At 42.9% G+C, this 21,820-nt stretch overlaps 2 protein-coding genes across 3 annotated transcripts in view; one reads left to right on the top strand and one right to left on the bottom strand.

The window, feature by feature from the left end:
• The window catches only part of pkn2a (protein kinase N2a), a 28,066-nt gene extending 14,975 nt beyond the window's left edge, over positions 1-13,091 (top strand). For both annotated transcript variants that reach the window (XM_085804328.1, XM_085804327.1), the window contains exons 5-23: positions 1,061-1,190; positions 1,328-1,473; positions 1,708-1,921; positions 2,843-3,028; positions 3,229-3,338; positions 3,470-3,613; positions 4,130-4,205; positions 4,848-5,004; positions 5,147-5,273; positions 6,206-6,342; positions 6,823-6,898; positions 7,242-7,333; positions 7,439-7,615; positions 7,866-7,928; positions 8,025-8,101; positions 9,971-10,113; positions 10,202-10,309; positions 10,405-10,485; positions 11,342-13,091. In XM_085804328.1, coding sequence (XP_085660454.1) covers positions 1,061-1,190; positions 1,328-1,473; positions 1,708-1,921; positions 2,843-3,028; positions 3,229-3,338; positions 3,470-3,613; positions 4,130-4,205; positions 4,848-5,004; positions 5,147-5,273; positions 6,206-6,342; positions 6,823-6,898; positions 7,242-7,333; positions 7,439-7,615; positions 7,866-7,928; positions 8,025-8,101; positions 9,971-10,113; positions 10,202-10,309; positions 10,405-10,485; positions 11,342-11,545 — 2,448 coding nt within the window. In that variant the 3' untranslated portion in view covers positions 11,546-13,091. The remainder of the gene's footprint in view (positions 1-1,060; positions 1,191-1,327; positions 1,474-1,707; positions 1,922-2,842; positions 3,029-3,228; positions 3,339-3,469; positions 3,614-4,129; positions 4,206-4,847; positions 5,005-5,146; positions 5,274-6,205; positions 6,343-6,822; positions 6,899-7,241; positions 7,334-7,438; positions 7,616-7,865; positions 7,929-8,024; positions 8,102-9,970; positions 10,114-10,201; positions 10,310-10,404; positions 10,486-11,341) is intronic.
• A 176-nt stretch (positions 13,092-13,267) lies between these two features.
• Positions 13,268-21,369, bottom strand: gtf2b (general transcription factor IIB). The gene is made up of 7 exons (XM_085804329.1): positions 21,326-21,369; positions 19,890-20,002; positions 17,791-17,924; positions 17,299-17,445; positions 16,414-16,543; positions 14,794-15,075; positions 13,268-13,811 (listed from the first exon to the last, which is right to left on the bottom strand). The coding sequence occupies exons 1-7, from the start codon at positions 21,340-21,342 to the stop codon at positions 13,678-13,680; spliced, it is 957 nt and encodes a 318-aa protein (XP_085660455.1). The 5' UTR covers positions 21,343-21,369; the 3' UTR covers positions 13,268-13,677.
• Between the last annotated feature and the right edge of the window lie 451 nt (positions 21,370-21,820).

Here is a 21,820-nt window from a genome sequence, read left to right as displayed (position 1 = left end):
CCAACTGCAGAAATATCCGGGGGACGGGAGCGTCGCTGTAACCGTAGTAACTCACACACAGAGACAGACACACGTATCATAACAAAGACAAATTCTGCATTTGCCCCACGGACACTACACTGTTGGCTATTTTCTTTGTAAATTTAGTTATGGTTCCCCTCGACCTATCTTTTGCATATTTCAGCTTATTTTATGCTATTACTGCTGTATTTGCGATAATGCTCCTTTAAGTTTGTGTCTGCTCTCTAAATTTAACTACAACACTTCACATGGGCTGTCAAAACTGGTGTTATGGTGATTTGTGACTAGTATAAAAAAAACAAATAGACACGAGGCCTAAACTTGACCCAATGAGAAGCTTCAGGTTGTTGTGTTATTTGTCTGAGTGAGTGTGGAGTGGAAACAATAGGCGCTTGGTGGAGCCTCAGTGTGTAACTGTAGTACAGTAAAGGGCTGAAAGTTGTCACATGACCTCGACTGTCCGTCTGGCCAGAGGAGGTCAGGGTTTTGTAAGCGACCTCCCCCGGTCAGACGGACGGACGGACAGAGGCACCTTCCAGTTGGAAATAGTCGTGTCGTGATGTCACAGAGGAAATGCCTGCTGGACAGAGGTCTTTCCTGCGCGCGCCGCTGTCAACAACCAGGACTTCAACTTCAGAGGAATTCTGGGTGGAGTTTGCATACTCCACTCTGTGTGTGTGTGTGTGTGTGTGTGCGTGTGTGTGTTTGTATGTATGTGAGGGTCAGCAATTACAGCACACAATGAGATTCCACTTTTTTTTCTTTTTTTTTTGTGAATAAGATTTTCCATGTGGTCACTGGTACTTTAGTTCCAATTAAGGGCATGGACCGGCGTCCTGGCTGTTATTGTGTTTTGCTGTTGTGAGCACGTAACACTGAGTGACGAAGGATGGCGTGCATTCGGGGTCGTTTATCTCGATGCTGAAAGTTATTTAACTCAGGAAGACAAAACATGAATAAAGCCTTGACCTCTTGTCATTAATGTGTGTGAAAAGTAGATCAATATCTCCCCACTGACCCAGTTTCCTTTCACTCACAGGATCGTAAGTTGTTAGCGACGGCCCAGCAGATGCTTCAGGACAGCAAGACAAAGATCGAGTTCATCAGGATGCAGATCCTGAAAGCCAGCCAGACCAACGAGCTGAGCTTCGAGAGCAACGATGTGATGGGTGAGCATCCGCGTGCAGCCGGTGATGTGTTGGAAGTAGTCTGACGGGAAATGCTTCTCAAGGATTAAAACACACACACACCTGTTCACCCAAACTCTTATAAACCATGATGAGTCATGTCCGTCCTCATCCTGCAGAAAAACCCATCATCAGCCCATTGGACCTGCGGGTGGAGGAGCTGTGTCACCATGCCAGGATAGAGTCGGCTGTGGCCGAGGGAGCCAAGAACGTCATGAAGCTCCTGGGCTCTGGAAAAGTCACGGAAAAAAGGGCACATTCAGAGGTAGATGTCTGTGTTGAGCTTCCATGTAAAACCACATCCTCGATCACCTTGGTGCGTTCCACCGGGTTCAAACGAGCAAGAAAACCAGATACAGTTTCACGCACTTCAAATGAAACTGATCCCTGCTTCGCTGCTGTTCTCTACTAAAGTAAAACGGACCATGTAATCGATGTGTCCCTCTGTTTCCATCTTTGCTCAACTCATTTCCCACACCGTGCTCTGTCCTCTCCACAGGCCCAGGCTCGTTTTAATGAGTCCAGTCAAAAACTGGACCTCCTGAGATATTCCTTGGAGCAGCGCCTCAGCGAGCTGCCTAAAAACCACCCCCGCAGCAGCAGCATCATAGAAGAGTTGTCCCTGCTGTCCTCGCCGGTCCTCAGTCCCAGATCCAGCATCATCTCCACACAGAACCAGTACAGCACTGTCACCAAGCCCGCTGCACTCACAGGTAACTGGACCAGTGGCGTCCTGTATATTTATGGTTATATCACTATAATTATTTGAGATCATTTACAGTCTGTTGCCCCATCCCAAAACACCAAAGAACAGAGTCATTTAGGTATAGGTATTGAAAATGGCTCACGCGTTGCTGTTGTAATCACTTTCTGCCTTTGCACAATGATATAACACAGACATATTTTATTTTATTTTATTAATCATCCTGTTTTTGTGTGTGTGCGCACGCTCATTTCATGTACACACTTTTCATTTTAGCACAAACACAGGACCGTAGTTGTCTCAGGCAGACTTTGCTGATTTGTATGTGTAACGCGTCTCCAGTCACACAGGAACAAAGCCAACTCAGTGGATCTGTAAGGGGCTTGTGGGATGAAGATAAACATTTACTTTAACTCAGGTTTAGCAGTGAATTAATTGCGCTAAACTGTCTCGTTTAATCTGCTGGAGCAGAACTGATTCGCTGTGAATTCTGGTACTTTTCAAACCAAAGACACAGCGGACAGATTTCCTTTCTTTTTTCCATCCTTTTGGAAATATGTGAATCTAATATTTTAAAGGGTTCACTGTGCTCTTTTAAAAATTGTGCCTCTCAGAAGATGTCATTCATTATCATCATGGAAGCACAGATCTGAGGTCAGAGATATCCTGCAGCGTGGGTGGCCTTAAATTAATCTGTCTTTATATTTGAGCAGCTGTTGAATCTCAATTAGGCTCGTCTAACAGAAAAGACAGGCCTGGTCCGTCTCAGTAAACCACCCAAACATTTCACTATGAGCCATGTGTAAAAAGTTTCCCCTGAAATATTTTGAAAGTAAATTTAAACACATTAACCTGTTGCCATGTGCAAAATGGAACAACCTGAACAAGGACTCTGATTACACAAGTGTGTATCGTCCCACCTGACTTCCAGGCACATTAGACGTCAGGCTCATGGGCTGTCAGGACCTTCTGGAAAGTGTCCCGGGTCGTTCCAAAGCCGCGTCTGTCCCTCTGCCCGGATGGAGCCCCAGCGAGACGCGCTCATCCTTCATCAGCCGAGCAAACCGAAACCGCGGCGTGAGTTCGAGGAACCTGACCAAGAGCGAGGAGCTCTCCAGTAAGTAGACCCGACCTCCTCCTCCTCCGTCCAAGAAGAGTAAATATTGATGAAAGTTGATTCTGTGATTACATTAAGCTTCACCAGAGTGAACCACCGCAGTGACTCGAGCTTATCTGTAATCACAGGGAACAATAGTCACAATCAGGACACGTTTAATATACTAGAGCTGAACAAATTCTGTGTGTGTGTGTCCTCAGATGAGATCAGCGCAGTGTTGAAGCTGGACAACACAGTAGTCGGCCAGACGAGCTGGAGGCCGGTCAGCAACCAGGCCTGGGACCAGAAGTTTACATTGGAGCTGGACCGGGTAACACACACACACGTTTCTGCCCTCGACCCACATCTGTGCTGTTGACTCAGTGTTGTGTTCGAACAACACACTGTGTGTTATTCACGTCTGTTTATTGTCATTTATGTCTGTGTGTGTCTCTCCTGTAGTCTCGTGAGCTGGAGATCTCTGTGTACTGGCGCGACTGGCGTTCACTGTGCGCCGTCAAGTTCCTGCGACTGGAGGACTTCCTGGACAACCAGCGTCATGGGATGTGTCTCTACCTGGAGCCACAGGGGATGCTGTTTGCTGAGGTACACACACACACACATACACACACACACACACACACACACACACACACACACACACACACACACACACACACACCCACCAGGTAGTTTAATTCAATAAAAGGACACTTAGTAATTAAAAAAAATCACCTGCATGTGTGATGATAAAGATATTTAGACATATTTTAAATATAATGAGAAAAACTAGGTGAAGTATCTTGACTTCACTCCAGATGTTAATGTAGCTTTATTAATGCTAAAACAGATGAATACTGGCAGCACTAACTTCACATGACTTTGCACCTTTCTATCTTTATGAGGACGCTTCATTTATAAAAACCCTGAACGCTCCCATTATATTCTCTGCCTCCTCAGCTGTGTAATCTTACATCGGAGTCTCTTGACAGAACATCCCATAATATCTGTACACAAACCCACACTCACATTGCCACGGTTTCTTTTACAGTTGCACAGACTTGTCTCTGTTTTCCTGTTTTTTTTTTTCTAAATTTCCGCTCACGACTCTTGTTTGTTCAGGTCACATTTTTCAACCCCGTCATCGAGAGACGACCAAAGTTGCAAAGACAAAAGAAGATTTTCTCAAAGCAGCAAGGTGAGTCATACTGTATCTGTCAGAGAGAGAGAGAGCGCCGCACTTCTCAGGCAGCCGTGATGGAAACCTGCTTTCATAGAAACAGGATTCGATGTTGGGTCTAGAAATAAGAATATGTCTCTTACTCTAGAACAGTGGTTCCCAACCTTTTTTGGCTCGTGACCCCATTTTGACATCACACATTTCTGGCGACCCCGCTATCATGTGCAGTCACGTGATCATGGCCGTCAATCAAGAGCCAGCTCAGCTATTTCTATATGCTTTATTTATTTGAACTCGATTTATATTCGAGAAAGTGAAAGTATAGAATACAGTTGTTTAAGATTGTGCTTGGTGTTTTCAACCATAATTTTAAAAAGAATAATAATCAGTTAAAAAATATTTTTATCAGTTTTTTTCATTTATTTTTATCAATTACTAGACATTCCAGGCTCTAAAATGTTCTTATAATTGTATGGATTTTTCCTGATTTACCTTCAAATCCGTTGCTACCGAAGGAAAGAGGAGATATTGTTTGTGACATTCACAGATATTCCCACTTTGACACATCCTGATCTTTTTCACTGTTGCAGACATCGTCATTTTTTTAGTTTTTGTTCACCTCCCCCCTTTTCTTTGTCTCTGTTGTGTGGTCTCTACCAGGTAAGACGTTCCTGCGGGCCCCTCAGATGAACATCAACATCGCTACATGGGGCCGCCTGGTGAGAAGAGCCATACCAACTGTCAGCACCAACTCCTTCAGTCCACAGGCTGCTGAGACCGGGCCCAGCAGTCTGCCCGGGTCTCCCACGCCCTGCAGGTACTCAAACACAGACAGAACACAGAGAGTCAGTCCCTCGTTATTTCTAATGCTTAAAAGACACTAAAACCTGCTGAGAGTCTCAGTCACAGTAGCTGGAGCGCTGATGTCTTCATTCACTAATCCGTACGTCTCCACACAGCGACCCACTGGTGACCAAACTGGACTTTGACAAAGAGCCCACCCCGGGACCCAAACACTACCCAGCTCCAGATAACATCCGAGAACCGCTGGCGCAGGACAAGATGCCCGACAAGGAGGAAGTACAGGTACAAGTGTTCCAGGAATCACAAGTAGGTTTGATCTGGCAGCCGCGAGCTGATACAATCGCAGATAGAAAACAACAGAGCGGCGGCAGCAGGCGAGCTCCTCGTTCGACTCGTTCATGAAAATGAAATGAGCCACAGTGTTTTCTGTTTAAAGCGTCGCTCATGTCTGTCGAGTTGTGTTTCCTTTTGCATCAGACAAGAAAAACCAGAGCTTCGATTCTGTATTGATCACACATAATCTGGACAGGACCACACACTTTCCTCACTACACATTGTTTATGAGCCCAGTTCACATGTATTGACTTCACTGACTAATGTTAATCTTAAGTCTGACTAACAAACTCCTGGTTGATAAGTTATGACAGGATTTATTCATCTATATTTTTGTATGTGGTACGTTTCATTTATACGTGTTATTGATGCTTTACATGCAATTAATTGTGTTTATTTTACTTAAACAAACAATGAACCATACAGTACAGATACAGCCCAACTGCAAAACAAAAATACACTAAGTCACATACATGAATTGCACATCATACAAAAAAAGTTTACAGGGGGACCAAACTGAGAAAAGGAAGAGAGAGCGAGAGAATAAAAGAGCATCCTATGACTTATTGGTAAAGGCAAAATATGGTCGCCCTTTCTGCAGCAAGTCAAGAAGATCACCAGGAAGGTCATTCAGGAAAGGCTGCCAGACACTGTCAAACAAATCATCATATGCAATTAATTTAACACTAAGCTCCTGTTGTGTTGTGCTTATTAAAGATGAAAGCATATTTATGAGTAGTGATTGGCAGGTGTAACAATGACTTACCGGTCATAAATGTTGACCAACATAATCTTTTTATTAAACCCCACTGACTTGACTGTCGTATTACTACCTCTGTCATTTATTTCTGTCTCCCCTGCTCTGTGTCTCCTCTCTGCAGGACGCACTCGCCTCATTTGACTTCCTGACCAAGAGAAACAGTGTGGCGTTGAAACCCGACCTGGACGGAGTGGCGGAGCAGGAGATCCAGCATTCAGACCTGGAGCTCACCGCCATCCACAAAGACACAGAGATAAGGTAGAAGAAACACGAGCATGTTTGGGTTTTTGTTGATTTTAAACCGTATGTGAATTTAATTTGAGAGATAAAAGAAGAGAGATGTGAGGAGGAATAATTCTTTCTTTTTATTATTCACGTATTATTCTGGTCAGTGTCATTTTCAGTGAGTAAAAAAAAACAGTAACTTGGAACAAAAACGCTGTAACTACAAACACTTTGTCTCCAACCTGCCACTGTTGTTGTTTCGCCTGCTGCTTGTTGGTTTCTTTGAGCATCAGTGATTTTCATGATGTGGATGTTGCAACTTAAAGTGAAACCAGTGAAGCAGTCAGATGGGGGTAAATGCTGCCACCTGGCTGTGACTCTGCTTTTAAAATTTTACCTTCACACTGTAAAGAACTGATCTCTTTTTAACAGCAGCCTGTTGTTTCTTTTTTATATACTATATATATATATTTAAACACTAGCTTCATGTCAGTTGTCTCTTTATCTTTGCAGGGAAGAGGAGCAGTTTCACTTCAGTCTTAAAGACTTTAAATGTGTGGCAGTCCTCGGACGTGGTCACTTCGGAAAGGTACATTTCATTTCACCATCTAACACAGCGCTGCAACTTACTTCTGTTGTCAATAGAATAGTCAAGAGTATTAAAAGATCAATATAATGTTCTGGAGCTGAAGGTGACATCTTGAAAAACCCAGAATAGAAATATATTCAATTCATATATGACAAAGATATCATCAAATACTAAAGTTTCAAGAAATGGGAATGGTTTCACATGTTGCTTTATATTTTACAAAATAAATGATACATTATTGGTCAGTTGCTGAATTGATAATAATTCAAGTTTGAGTTAAACGCTGCAAAGTGAAGGAGAAAAGCTCAAATTAAATCTCTCTGTCCTCTGCTCCGCTCCACAGGTCTTGTTAGCAGAATATAAAAGCACAGGCGAGATGTTCGCCATCAAAGCTCTGAAGAAAGGAGACATTGTGGCTCGAGATGAGGTGGACAGGTAAACAGACTCCCGCCAAAATAAAACAGAGAGACTAGAGAAGATCGAAACATGTTTTATCCCCCAGTGCTGGTTGTGACTCACGTTTTGACCTTTCCTTCTCAGCCTCATGTGTGAAAAGAGGATTTTCGAGACGGTCAACAGCGTCCGCCACCCGTTCCTGGTCAACCTGTTTGCGTGTTTCCAGACGCAGGAGCACGTTTGTTTTGTCATGGAGTACGCGGCGGGAGGCGATCTGATGATGCACATCCACGCTGATGTTTTCTCTGAGCCCAGGGCCGTGTGAGTGACCAGAGCTTCACCTGCACATTGATCACACATGGTCTCCATTTGTAGCAGTAATGTCATTCTCATCATGTAGAAGTAGGATCAAATGATGATTCTCATTAATACAGACTATAATTTAAGTTTGAGGTTATATAGTCAGGAGTTCTTGTAAAAACTTTCCCTGTGTGTTGTAATGTACTTCCCTCAGTAAAAAGTCAACTTCCTCATGAAAACTAATTTTACTGGCTGTGTTGTGCCTTTGCAGATTTTATGCAGCTTGTGTTGTACTGGGATTACAGTTCTTACACGACCATAAGATTGTGTACAGGTGAGGAAAAAGTCAACACACGGGTTATTTCCACAGGAAGCACTGAGGTCTCAAAGTAATTTGTCTTCCCTTGTTTGTTTTTTTTGTAATTTTCAGAGATTTGAAGCTGGACAACCTGCTCCTGGACACAGAGGGCTACGTAAAGATCGCTGACTTTGGACTTTGCAAAGAAGGTAAACTGGGAACTGACATCAGTGCTTTGTTGTCGAGAGCAAGTCAGGTGGAGATTTATCTGAAAGGCTTTTTCAGAACGATTACAGAAGATATTGGTTCGGAGTGGTGAGTGATTCAGAACAAAACACAAGTGTGTGTGTTATAGGCTGCTGTTGGTTAAAGTTTAGATATATAGTGACACTACACCACTGTTAATGTAAAAATTGATTTATTGAATTGTTAAGGTCAGGCTTAGAAGCTGTTAAAGGGGTAGTTCAACATTTTGGCAAATTTGCCTATTGCCATAATCCCTATACCGGAACTACATCCCAGACAGTTGATTTCAAAAGCATAAGTAGTTCCAAGTATTTGCTTCGTGTGTCGTAATGTTATATAATTATTTCATAGCATGGTGAATGCAGCTCACAACTTCTCCATGAGAGTGTGTCATCTTTGTGCTGGACAGTCGCACTTCATTATAAGTCCTGTTTTATGTCAGTAGTGTATGGGCCTTTGTACACTGACACGTTGAGGCTGCTTCTCAGTTGTAGAGGTGGGTTGAGCAACTTCTTCTTGCATTGGGCTGGCCACATGTCCTGGTTCTTGACGCGTCCTCTTGGTGCTCCTGGTCTCGACTCTGCGAGAACGTCAAGGCCCTTTGTATGAGCTGCACAGATTTCTTTTAAAGTTGCTGGAGTCTTTAAAACAGGTGCAGGCTCTGCAGCAACAGTTGTCTCTTGATGGACCACAGTTTCTTTTGTTGTTCTGGTCATGATATAGTCAGTGACTAGTCCAGCACCCTTAGTGACGACAACGCCCACAGCAACACCTAAAAGGAAGATCTTCATTTTCAAAAGTCTTCTGACTGATGTGCCTCTCAATACGACTGCAGTTTGTGAAATGATAGAGAAGTCCTGTGGCAGATGTTGTACAAGAGAACAGAACTGTGATGTCACAGTGACCGGAAGTGAACCTTTTTTTCTTTTCTTTTTTAATCGGAACTGAACTTTCGATGTCGCAGTGGGGACCTGTGACATCAGAACGGAACTGTGATGTCACAGCGGGGCCCAAAACAAAATGACACGTCGGCTGTGTGGAGTGTGCGATATTTTTTTCGTAGGATGAGTCCGGGAAAGTCCCGCCTTTCCCGTCGTTCCCGCCTCTGATTGGCTAGATGGGCTCCATTTTCGACTCTGATTGGCTAGAAGGGCTCTCACCTGATTGGTTGTTTGTTTTGGTTGTGAAACGGCTGTGAAATGGCTGTGAAACGCAGGCTGTCGGCAAAGAGTGATAAGTGCCTAGATCTACCTGGACTCTCTCTACTTATCTGGCCTGTCTACACTCTACCTGGTCTTTTTACTAAACTTAACCAACTCCTTTCTTCATTGCCTAAACCTAACCAATGGCACAATTACACTTCTCTCAAACTCAAAATGTAAACTTGGAATATAAATTTAAAAACTAAATTTTTCGGAATGTGAAACCAGCGGGGATCGAACTCGGATTCACCACACCGCAGGCGAAAACGCAAACCGCTAAGCCATGGCGTCTGATTACATTTGATACTTCAGTTGTGTGTATTTTAGTTTACTACAGTACTGTTGTGAGATGACGTCAATCGGAGGAGAATTCATCCAGCCAATCAGAGGCGGGGAAGGCGGGACTTTCCCGGACTCATCCTACGAAAAAAAATATTGCGTGGAGTGTGTGTCATCTAATCTGCAGTGCTGCCAAAAATATTGGGATCAGCTGATCTCACTCGCAGCTGATCAGTATCAGCAACAAAAAGAAAAAGACACTGATGTGACCAAACCAGGGTGAAAGAGCAGATGTTAGTGAATAGTTGGGCAGGACTGTTGTTCCTGATCAGACCTCCTCTGCTGTTTCAGGAATGGGTTTCAGGGATCGCACCAGCACATTTTGCGGCACGCCAGAGTTTTTAGCCCCTGAAGTTTTGACTGAGACGTCGTACACCCGTGCTGTGGACTGGTGGGGACTGGGCGTCCTTATCTTTGAGATGCTGGTTGGAGAGGTGAGTGCACAGTGCACTGCATTGTGTCATGGCCCGTACAAACAGTGACTCATCTTTTTCATCTGGGCTCGTTCTGTTCTTCTTTCAGTCGCCCTTCCCTGGTGACGATGAAGAGGAGGTGTTTGACAGCATCGTCAACGATGAAGTCCGCTACCCACGATTCCTTTCCACCGAGGCCATCTCCATCATGAGGAGGGTGCGTAGATCCACTGAGGAGTCATTCACCTCTGCTTTTTTTCTTAAATTGTCAATTTAACGTTTACTGTGTTTCCTTCTCCTCCCCATGCTCAGCTTCTGAGGAGGAGTCCAGAACGACGTCTGGGAGCAGGAGAAAGGGATGCAGAGGAGGTGAAGAAACATCTGTTCTTCAGGGTAAGAAACGACAAGATCATTTGCACTGATTGAGATTTTTTTTCTACTGCTCTGATTTTGTGTTTATTGGAGAAGTTTGACATTTTAATCAGCAAGTCAAAGAGAAACTGTAGATCTGGAGGCCGGTTGGCTGTTCACCTTGAAGCCACTCCTCATCAGTGTTGGGCACTTTAGTTATACAGGGATGCAAACAGCGCGCCGAAACTCGCTTTTTTCATGACCAATTAGGTGACTTGTTGGCCTTCTGAAAACTATGTCCATCTGCACTCAATACTTGGTTGGGGTTGAACTACTGGGAATTGACTTTTCCGTGATATTGTAATGTAATTATTTGTTAATGGTGAGCACCCCCCCCTCCCCCCGGGACATTCCTCTCTTTTTTGGTCCTGACCTGTTTGCATCCCTGGTTATAGGTACTAGTTACTTTCCCCAAAAAGTAACTTGAGTTAGTAACCGCACAGTGCGGAGGAATACTGATAGAGTTGGTTAGTTCCAGATGAACAGCTGATGAACAGCTTTTTCCAACTAGTTAATGGACTGAAAAAAATGTGTATGGGTGGGTAGCTCAGTGGGTAGAGCAGGCGCCCCATGTTGTGACGGGACAGTAACGGCGTTATAACGGGGGAAAGAGTAACTTTTTTTTATTAATTGTAACTGAAAAAAGTAGCACCGTTATTCCCATCACTGCTCCTCATGCTAAGCTAAGTGGACACCGACTGTAGAGACGAGTGGGTCCTTCCTCTCTTCAGCTCTCAATGTGAAAGCAAATGACAGGCATGTCCCAAAGTGTTGCTTTAAGAGAACTGACACTGATGTGACCCTCTCTCTCTCTCTCTCTCTGTCCGTCTTATGGTAGCACATGGATTGGAACGGACTGCTAGCCAAGAAGGTGAAGCCTCCGTTCGTGCCGACCATCCAGGGCGCCAACGACGTCAGCAACTTTGACGATGAATTTACCTCAGAGGCTCCGATCTTGACCCCGCCGAGGGAACCTCGAGTGCTGAGCTCTGAGGAGCAGAACACGTTCTCTGACTTTGACTACATCGCTGACTGGTGTTAGCTTCACATGGCTCCTCTCTTTACACACACACAGACACACACACACACTGTGAACCAACCAACACAGCAGTGACTGTAGCTCACATCTTTTTTAAACTCTTCCTCCCTGGCCAAAATGTTGCGGAGCAGCGGACGTGGCTCCCTGAGCCTCCGGGCAAAACTCTGTGCCATTGAGAAGAAAGTTCAGACGCCTCCTGAGGAACCCCACTTATTTTTTAATCCACATGAAGAACATTTTTTTAAGGAAAAAAAAAAAAGAACAAAAGAAACTCTGTTGGAGAGTGAAGGAGGAGGGATGCTTTGTCCTCTTGCACACGTTGTCGTCGTGTCCATTGTCTGACCACTGAGAATGTTTTTCAAATGAACTCCGAGAAGACGGCAACAGATCACAATCATGATATCAGTGTCACTGTCTTCCGTTTTTTTTTTGTTTTTTTTTTGGTCTGTACAGATTATATTCAGTCGTATATTTTATTGTTTTTTTGTCTTTATTTGCAAAGCCCTTGCCACAGCTTGAGGACGTTTATCTCACTGTAAAGGTTGACAGTTGTGTCACGATCACATCTGAGACTGGTGTTCGGTGAATTTAAAGTGCTCAAAGCATCGTCACTGAGCGGGTCAACTGCAACAAACATCTTGACTACTACTGCTGCTTCCTCACTTGAAATCCCAGTAAGAGTCTCCACACTACATTGGTTTTACCCCCTGCATCTCCCCTCAACTTTGCTCACTTGAAGTCTGCATGTGTGCCAACAAGAACATGATAGGATGTCAATATTAACAGCAGTCCACCCAGCACTACATGCTGCCTTTCGGCCACAACAAATAATGCATCTTTCTTTCTTCCTGCTGCCCTCTAGTGGCACTGTGAGGTTGAGGTTGATGATTCAGCTGAGCTCAGTTCTACAGATGTTTAGCGCCACGTGGTGTCGCCGTAATAAACTCTAAACTCAACATTGAATGGTTTTTGTCAGAGCTGAGTTCAGTTGGATTCCACTTCATGCGGTGGAGCTGATATTTTTTCTCATTACCTCAGTGAAGGTGAAAACACTACAGACCAAATTGATCGTGTCCCTGGTGAAGCAGTAAACAAACTCTTGGTGGTTTAGAGGAACATCCGACTGATGGACTGATAAGTGAACCCAATGACAGATGAACTAAGATGTGTTGCACAAGAATCCACAAGACAAGTGCTGAGCTTTTTTTTTTTTTTTTGGAGGGGGTGGGCCTGTTGATATGAATCACTACAGGGGTGGGCAGGGTATATTATATATACATACTGTATGTACACAATTAAGCTGAAAGCACTAATTTTATCAATAGTTTTAATTATCTACGTTTCTTAATGAAAATAGATTGTACAAAGTGTTTTTGTTTTTTATTCTTTGCTTGTGCATGTTGTCGCCAGAGGAGAACGTGACGGATGGTACATCAATACTCGAGTCTCTGCTGTTCGCCCCGGTGTAAAAAACAAAACTGAAGATGCATTTCTGCAGCCGTTGTTTGTTGCCTATCATGAATGCACAAATTAAACATTTGTAATAGTGGCTTTGCTTTTATTTGTAGCCCTGACATTGAACACATCACTGGGTCATTTTGACTGGAGGCGACAATCTGAAGTTCTGACGTGTTCAAAGAAGTTGTGGAGTTTTTTTTCCTCTGAAAGTGTGTCAGTGAAAGATTTAATGTAAACATGTGAAATGTTACTGAAACCATGAGCCAGTTACCATGCTTTAATGAAAATCTTTAATTTTTTTTTAAATTACTTAGAACAATTCAAACAAACTAACAAAATAGAACCTGGTCATTTTTCTACAAAAACAAAGTTGTATGTATACAGTATGAAATCAGCCTAAAATTTGCAAGCATCAATTACACTTTCCCACTTGGACATATATACATAGTACAGTATATACACTCAAATGAAATACTGTAAGTACAGTCTGCAAGCTGTTTCTTTAAGCACTGGAATGTGTGTCCGTTTAATTCCTGTGAGCGCGCCTTGATAAAGGCCTGAAGTCTGAGGAGAGACGAGAGAAATCTTCCAAATTCAACACAAAGAGGATAAAAAAAAGAGCATGATCCTGTAAGTACAGCAGAAAAAATATCACGACTGTGTAGGCAGCGTCTTGTTCACAGCTGAGGCAGCTTGTCGACGGGTGTGTCAAATTTGAAGTCTGGAGGGAAAAGTTCTGCAGCTCGCGGGTAGATGAGTCGGTACGACTGTCTGATCGTGACGTCTGCCACGCCAGCGATGTCTCCGATTTCTGTGGAAGCGTCAGACACAAAGAGTTGAAATGTTTGACCTGCAGTGGATTTTGCTTTTTCATCATCAAAGAACAATTTCCTGTAGCTCAAAAATACAAAGACTGAAAATATAATGACATTTCTTCTTTGATCCATGATTCAGTAAACTGTCCGCTGAGAGACATCACATCTGGAGCTCAAACGACGTCCCCATCACACAAGACAGTTTTCTCTGTTTTAGTCGTTTCTCCTTTCAGACTGAAGCACAGCTGTAAACCACTGGACCTGCAACATGTTCTTCTTTTGTAAGAATTCACACTTCACTGGTTTTTAAAAAGGCCACATTAAGTGCTCTACATTTATCTTATGGTCTGAATTACTATAAGATTCATAAAACCATAATTCATTACAAATGATTTAATGCTGGCAAAACCATAATCACAAAATATAAAGCATGTGTGTTCATATGAGCAGGGGACTATGGGTAAATTAAACACAGTAGTGCTTCAATGATTGACAGTCTATAAATAGACAGTTCACTCTACTCTCTCTGCTCCACTGAGCTGTGTTATGTTGAGTCCATCAAAATGTTTTATTGATTGTGTGACAGCTCTTTTCAGCCATACTTTAAATCTATATATTGAGACTTGAAATAAATTTAAAATGTTTAATTAGTATCCAGAATTTACCAACAAGTATATCTCCTCTAAAACATGCTCTACTGTATTTTACTACCGTATTTCTTCTTTAATTTCCATTAGAACTACATTATCGTGTTGTAAACCTTGAATAATCTAAACTTTTTGGATCAATAACTTTTGAATGTCAGATTCTCATAGATATCCCACTTATGAGCTTCAGACTGGGTCCAAAAAATTTGATTTATGAACTCAATGTATCAATGTACTGAAAATATCCATATAACTTGTGTATGGCCAACAATCGGAACCTGAATCTGTCCTGGTCTAAACTAAACGCGACCAGTGCAGCACCGTCGCTCACCTTTCTGGGTCTTCTTCTCTGCAGAGGCCTGGGAGGCCATGTAAATGGCTGCTGCCGCCACGGAGATGGGGCTCCTGCCGGGCACCAGGTCCAGCTCCACGGCCTTCCTGGCGATGAAGGTGGCCGCCATCTGCACCTGCTTGGGGAGGCCGAGGTTTGAGCAGAAACGCGACATGAAGTCTCCTGTGGTGATGAGGTCCACGCTGGTCTCCAGCGCCTTCAAGATCAGCTTGAAGCATCGACCGATCTCCTTCTTGGAGATCCTGGAGACGGCGCAGATCTCTGGAGGAAACAAAGGGAGCGAGGGGAGACGTTCAGTCAGATGGACTCCAGTGAAAGTTTTTTTTATCTGAACTCAAGTCCAGAGAATCAGCACCACACGTCGTCTGGAGCCTTTTTACCTATGGAGGTACATTTGTGTCCTGGGTTTGAATGCAAAAAATATTTGAGAGCCAAAAAATTGCATTCGAGCACTTTTTTTCTTTGATTGAAAGGGGGATTAAAGTAATCTTTTTTGTATTTGGGCTATATTATGGGTATGATATTTGTGTCTTTATTATTCAATCAAAAAAAAAGTTGATTCAAAAAAAAAAAAGATATTTTCAATCAAATAATAAGGGTCAAAGAAAAAAAGGGTTCAAACGCAAAGTGAAGTTTGTTTTGATTGAAAATATCTTATTTGTTTAAATCAACTTTTTTTTGATTGAATAATAAAGACACAAATGTAGCTCCATATTTACCCACATGTGGCACAAAACCATTGGTGACGGTGTGGATTGGATGATGGTGGGTGGAGTGTGCAGGACACTGGATAGAAATGTAACCCCCCCACCCTCCTTGCGTGTTGTGCGCTGTGCAGACAAAGAGCCGCTCTGTTTCACACATGAGCTCAGTCAGACACACTTCACTCTGTCTCCGGGAGCGACAGCCTGAAGTGTGTCTGACGCCAGGTTTGTGTCATCACAACGAGCTCCTCTGGGTCGTGGTGAGAAGACGTCAGGGCTCTGGTGAAGGTGTGAGGGCGCCATGTGTAGTAACAGAGGTCTTTTCTCTCCGGTCCCCATGGCGACGTCCACAGTAAGAAGTGCACCATTCTTCTATATCTACTGTGTTTTCCTCCATAAAACCATGGTGACAGGAAACAAATTGCCTTTTGCAATCATAGTGGTAAATTACACATCACCCATTAAGCCCAGTGAGAAACACTTCAGGGACTGTGTGTTCGTCTTCTGGGAAAAGGTGAGAGCGATTTTTAAAGAATACACATTAATGTAGCACCATCACTCACTGTGCAGTAATGGATTTCTATAATGTCTAAAAATGTCACTAAATGCTTTTACAGGTGTAGCAACACAGCGTGAAGAGAGAACGGTGGGAATAAATTAATCACTGAAATTCTCTTCTTGAAACCACTGAATATTTTTGCTCAATCAAAACATATTAATATGTACGTATATACGCTAAGAGGGGACTTCTCATCACCTAACTAAAAGAGACTATTCTTACATTCTCGAATCAGAAATGAGGGGATTTTACAACTGCTGAACACTGAAACCTCAAGAAGTAGCACAGTCCCGCCAGAGCACCCGGGCCTTAAATTAAGATAAAGTTAATTCTGACCTTTAAATGTTCTTGGTACACCTTCCTGTCTGCAGGCGATGTAGAGGCAGGCCGAAGCAATGGCATCATTGGCTCGGCCCTTCAGGCTCTTCTGTTCATAGACTTGCTTGAATAAGTTGTTGGTTCTGTCCTGCAAGGCAAAAACAGCGTTTACAGGAAACACATTTTTACTCAAGGTTGCCTAATATCTTCCCAAATTCAGATGTTCAATTGTTTTTAAAAAGCGATTTCATCATGTTCTTCTCCACAGGCCCAAGAGAAGTGTCCTGTAAAAGTTACTTACGATCTTTATTTCAACTGAAGTCTGAATATGTAATCACAATGTCATGTTTTTGTAGATCACACAGTCCAAGTCTTTACCTATTTATTTTTATAATCAAAACAAGATGACAACAGTCAAGTCGCCATGTTTCAGTATAAGGGAGGATAAACAGTGACTGCATGTGGCTCTACTCATATTTCGACTTTTGTTTGTTTTGTCTGTGTTTTCAATCACACTATTATTTAAATTGCTAATGCAACATAGACATTAGCACACACACGTATGAATGTTGTTTTGACCCAGACTAGGCCACTTCATATGAGACGACTGTCCCAGGTCAGACTGCGGTTTCAGCTGAGACTCTAGCCTGCAGCGTGCGTCCATATGTTTGAGTTAGACCACTGGGTGGCACAGAATTACATAAACAGAAAGTTACGTTTTGTTTCTCTCGTTTCCCCTTTTCAAGTTTCCCTTATGTGTGGTGTTCAATTTCTGAGTCAGCTGACCTTTAAAGGTCCCAGCCATCAGTCTCCGCTAACAGAGACATCACCTGGACTCTGAGCGTGTCTGGACCAAACCGAGCGGAGAGGGAAACGGTGAAGCCGTCGATCCTGTTCACTTACTATGATGTTCCTGGGCAGGTTGATGCGATCTGCCATGGTGCTGATTTCTTTGAAGGCGTTGAGCATGGCCCGGTCAGAGCTGCTCATGGTCCGCCGGTTCTGGTACTTTGAGTTACCAAACTCGTCGAAACTGGCCGCGCCCGTTCCCTGTGGTGGAAACAGATGATGTTTTATTGGTAAACTTTCACTGTAACTGTATTTAAAAGAGAAGCCGCTATAACTCTGGGGATGTGGTTTACTGTGGCTGTGATACTCAGGTGCTGCTGACATTACGAGACAGTTGACACTGCTATTTCTGCAGCACGGTATGATCCACGGTGTTAGTACGGAAGTATGTGTTAGGCAACAGAATGATAATTCATTACGAAATGTGACATTAACAAACTGTGAGTGTTGAACAACTGGAAATCTTCTGAGATCCTTCAAATGATTCAAACAGCAGCATCTTTAGACTAGTGTGATGTTCAGGCGCCAGACTCGTCCGTCTCTCACCTTGCTGATCATGGTGGTTAGGTCTCCTCCATTGAGCAGCGGGTTCTGGGCGTCTCCCACTCTGGATGGATCTTTAAGAGCTTTCTCATTAGAAAACGTCCTCCACTCGGAGCCCACATCGATTACACGGTCACCTGGGGAGAAATGGTTTGGAACGGTGAATTAAAATAAATAAGATAGACAGGAAACCTAAATCAGGAGGGGAACTAAAGGGAGGCACAAGATCAATTTCTTATACATTCACTGTAACAAGCTTAAATCTGCTGCATGGACACGATGTCTCAGCTTATTTCAATGCAGATTGAGTGTTAGACAGTGTTGGTGCTTTTATTCTCTGAGACTGAGTGTTTTGTTTTAAGGCAGGGATCAACAACACAAAACCAAAATGTAGCTCGTTTTAAATATAAATGTAAAATAAACTTGCATCTGTGATAATGACGTATAACAGCTTTACTCTAAAAATCAATACAACAGCCCTTGACATGACTGATATCCTGCACACTCACAACTCAATTCACTCTCAACCAACATGAGCGTTGTGTCCTTGTCTCTGTTTTCAGTCTTTTGTACTGAAGGCTAAACCCCTTTGCTCTAAAAGGTTTTTCTTCTGTGATGGAAACATGAGATGTGAAGTAGTGAGGTCATGGTGTTAACAGTTTGTTTAAAGTTCAGCAAATCACCTGCTCAGACGGACAGTTTGTGCTCCCTTTCTTCCATGGGGCTTCATTTATATCCCTCTGGAATAATTAAGCAGTAGATGGTGCAATAATCAGCACTACTCCCCTCTGTAAACACTCCACTGTTGTAAATACTGTGTGGATCGTCTCTTTAGCTTCACTACAGCATTACGTTTTATTGCTCTGCTCTTCTCAGTATTGTGGCTTTAAATCTAGCTCAATCAATTTACACATCCCATCTTCCCTCCTCCCGTTTCTCTCTTTGATTTTACTGTCTGTTTGCAGCGAGGGACAAAAACATAAGAAAGACTGACCTAAAAACTCATCTTGTTGTGAAGGGTGTGACGTAGGCAGGACGTACTGTCTGAACAGGGCCATTAGTTTCTACCACTTATCACAACTGTCTGTTCCTGGAGCCGCGTAGCGGGGTCACGGATTAGATTTCTGATATTTTAATCCTGTTAGGATTTTTTTTTACCATCCATCAGCCTTTCTAATATCAAGAAGCAAAGTGACATTCATCTCCTCGGAGGTCACTTGAAGCTATGGGAGCAGTAACAGGAGCAGCTTCAGTTTGCATCAGAGACGGGGCTGGCGTCTAGCATCTCCCTATCTGACCTGCTCTGTGCTCAGGGGGCTCGTTAGCGGAGAGGACTCTGTTCCCTGCAGCGTTGCCTCACAGCCTGAATCACACGTTAACACTGAGGCTTCGTCTGTGCCCCACAAAGCAAATACTCACCTTCACAATAAATTAGAGATCAAAACGTTAGACTAGTGACTGATGTCCATTTATCTTATACTTCTCTATGCTCCTTAAAGATCTTCTGGTCTCAGATTAAACGTGGCTAGGTGTTTTTACACATTATAACTGCCTCTGGTCTGAGTTAATACTTCAAGCATTACATCACTTAAACGGTGAAGAGCCTTTTCTGCTGTACATGTGACGCGTACTGATGATTTAAAAAAAAAAACTATAAAAACAAAAATCTATTAACATTGTTTTTATAGCTTTGACCACCACAAAAAAACACTTTACTACATTATATTGTGTTAGTGAGATGGTTGTTTTTTTGTGATCTTCGTAAATAAACATAGGTCTTTAGATGAGCTGGCACTGTAGATATTAAGAGGGAGCTTGAGTCACATAACAGATAAATACAATTATTTCACTTTTCAACTTTTCTTTAATCCACAAACAACTCAGCTCATCCTCCAATGTAAAAATACTATAAGCATGGTGGCCTATAACCACAGACGTGAGCTCAGGAAGAGTGACGAGCATGATTATGATTACGACAGAATATAACAGAGTGGGGTTGAGTGAGTACAGGAAACCAGAATGGAAAGGAAGGATGTTCTCTCTCACTGAAGCCTCTTTAATTAGAAAGACAAAGTGCAGGTCTTTGTTAAGTGTATACTGACCTACTACAAGGCCGCAGTCGGGGCAGATCATGTCCCCTGCTCTGTAGTCCTCCACCAGGATGGCATCAGGGTGGTTGGGACACTGAACCCTGGGAAGGGTCAGTGCGTCTCCGCTGGAGGAAGAGATTGGGAGAACAGATGTTGAGTGATCATGATGAGGTAAACAATGTCCACAGTGCCTTGTCAGAAATCACTCATACAGGGAAAACAAATGGTTAATAACAACCATTCAACTCCTGATCGCCAATATCCTGAGGGGAGAGCAAATTTGAATAATAATGATAGTCTGCCCAGGCCTGTTTTGCATACAGTCTCTTTCCTTTCATCCCTTTGTTGTGGAGAAGAAATGCCTGAGTGTTTACCCTTCATAACACATCTACAGTAAGTAATACAATACTCATTACACTTTGATGATAAAATAAAGAAAAAAAAATCAGCAAATTCTTAGATTAAAATAGTTGACATTAGTCATTTCTGACTTTTTTTCCTGACAACTAATAGGTTATTAAAAGTAATAATTAGCTTCTGATGGGATAACTGATTATCTACCTCCTCACTTCAGCTCTAATCGTGTCAGTCTTCCTCGGAAGACTGGAGTCACAGTCAAAACTGTCAAGCAGGTAACATCATTCTTGATTTCATTGTCTGAACACAAGAAAAATATAACTAACATGACCTAAATCTAATAATAACAATAATGGCTAGAACAAGAGGAAGCGAAAGCAGGTGATAGGGCATCTATCCAGGTGCTCGTCAACACTATTGTCAATGTACTTTCTATCACATTTATATAGTAACAGGCCAAACATTTCCCCTTAATGACAGTAAGTTCGTTACAACACACACCAGATGACAAGAAAAACACAGTGCCCCCACTGTGTTTAGAGCCAGTCTATTCACTAATATACGAACTTCAGATTAGCTTCAGCAGACCGGTGTTGTGTAAAAGGACTAAAGGTAGACGAACTGCACGACAACATTTGCCTGTGTTTACAACAGACAGGAGCGCTGATCCAGCACTGCTCCAACCACGTAGCGACTTTACACATTCAGCCCAAGTTTCCGCCTCCGTTTAACGTTACTTCAGCTCGTTCACGTCGTTTCCCACGGCAACAGTAGCGAGGAGGTCTACGGTGAGTCGGTAACGTCGGTAACGAGCTGAAGCCGTTAGGTGCCGGTGAGCGGTCTGGATGTAACGACGATGCGCACAGTGACTTCTGGTAACGTCTAGCAGGCTAGCTGGCTAACTAGCCGCTATGTAGTAGCACAATACATCGTCCACAAAACGTCGTGAATAAAGGGCGTGGGGCTTGTGTGACCGACACAAACGTTTCCCACTATTTAAAACTGAACACGGTTTATACAAAATAACGCTTTAGGAGGCACACACTTCAAAAGCTGAGGGTTATTATTTAGTCGAAGTTGCTGCTACGTACCGGCTCGTCGACGCCATATCAGCCCCTCACTCCGCCCGTGTGTCAAAGAAACAAACGCCAGCAGCACCTGTATTTATAACCTTTTCTGATCACGTGCCCGCTAGACTACGGAAGCCACCGGGGCCAAACTAAATGCGTCAGGTCTTTGTTGTGCAACCAGCGTTTCAAAAAAAAAAAAAAAAAACAGCGGTTCAAATAGCAATAACACAGATCTATTCAATAATAATATAAGAATATGATTAGACCAAATAATATAAGTCGTAGCAGTGTTCAAATATATTTCTATGATTTGTGTTAAATTTGACTGCAGATCGTGCTAAACTCAACAAAACCAAAGATGAAACAAAACAATACCAGATACAGGGCCGGTTCTAGGCAGGTATGAGAGGGCAGTCAGAAATGTGAAGGGGGGCATCATGTGAACACATCATGCTCCAGCACTTTGTTTTCTCTGTGCTTTATAGTAACTTAATTGAATTGGGTTGTTGACTATGT

Source organism: Trachurus japonicus, chromosome 17, assembly GCF_045865225.1.
Source record: "Trachurus japonicus isolate A0001 chromosome 17, Traja_1.0".
Lineage (NCBI taxonomy): Eukaryota > Metazoa > Chordata > Actinopteri > Carangiformes > Carangidae > Trachurus > Trachurus japonicus.
Note: the sequence above shows the minus strand (reverse complement) of the source record. Positions and strands in the feature narration are given on the sequence as shown.

Coding starts and splice junctions, on each gene's coding strand:
- gtf2b (XM_085804329.1), bottom strand. Junction 17,925..19,889: donor CGACTGCGGCCTTGTAGTAG/GTCAGTATACAC, acceptor ATTTCTCCCCAG/GTGACCGTGTAATCGATGTG. Junction 15,076..16,413: donor TGTACCAAGAACATTTAAAG/GTCAGAATTAAC, acceptor TGTTTCCTCCAG/AGATCTGCGCCGTCTCCAGG.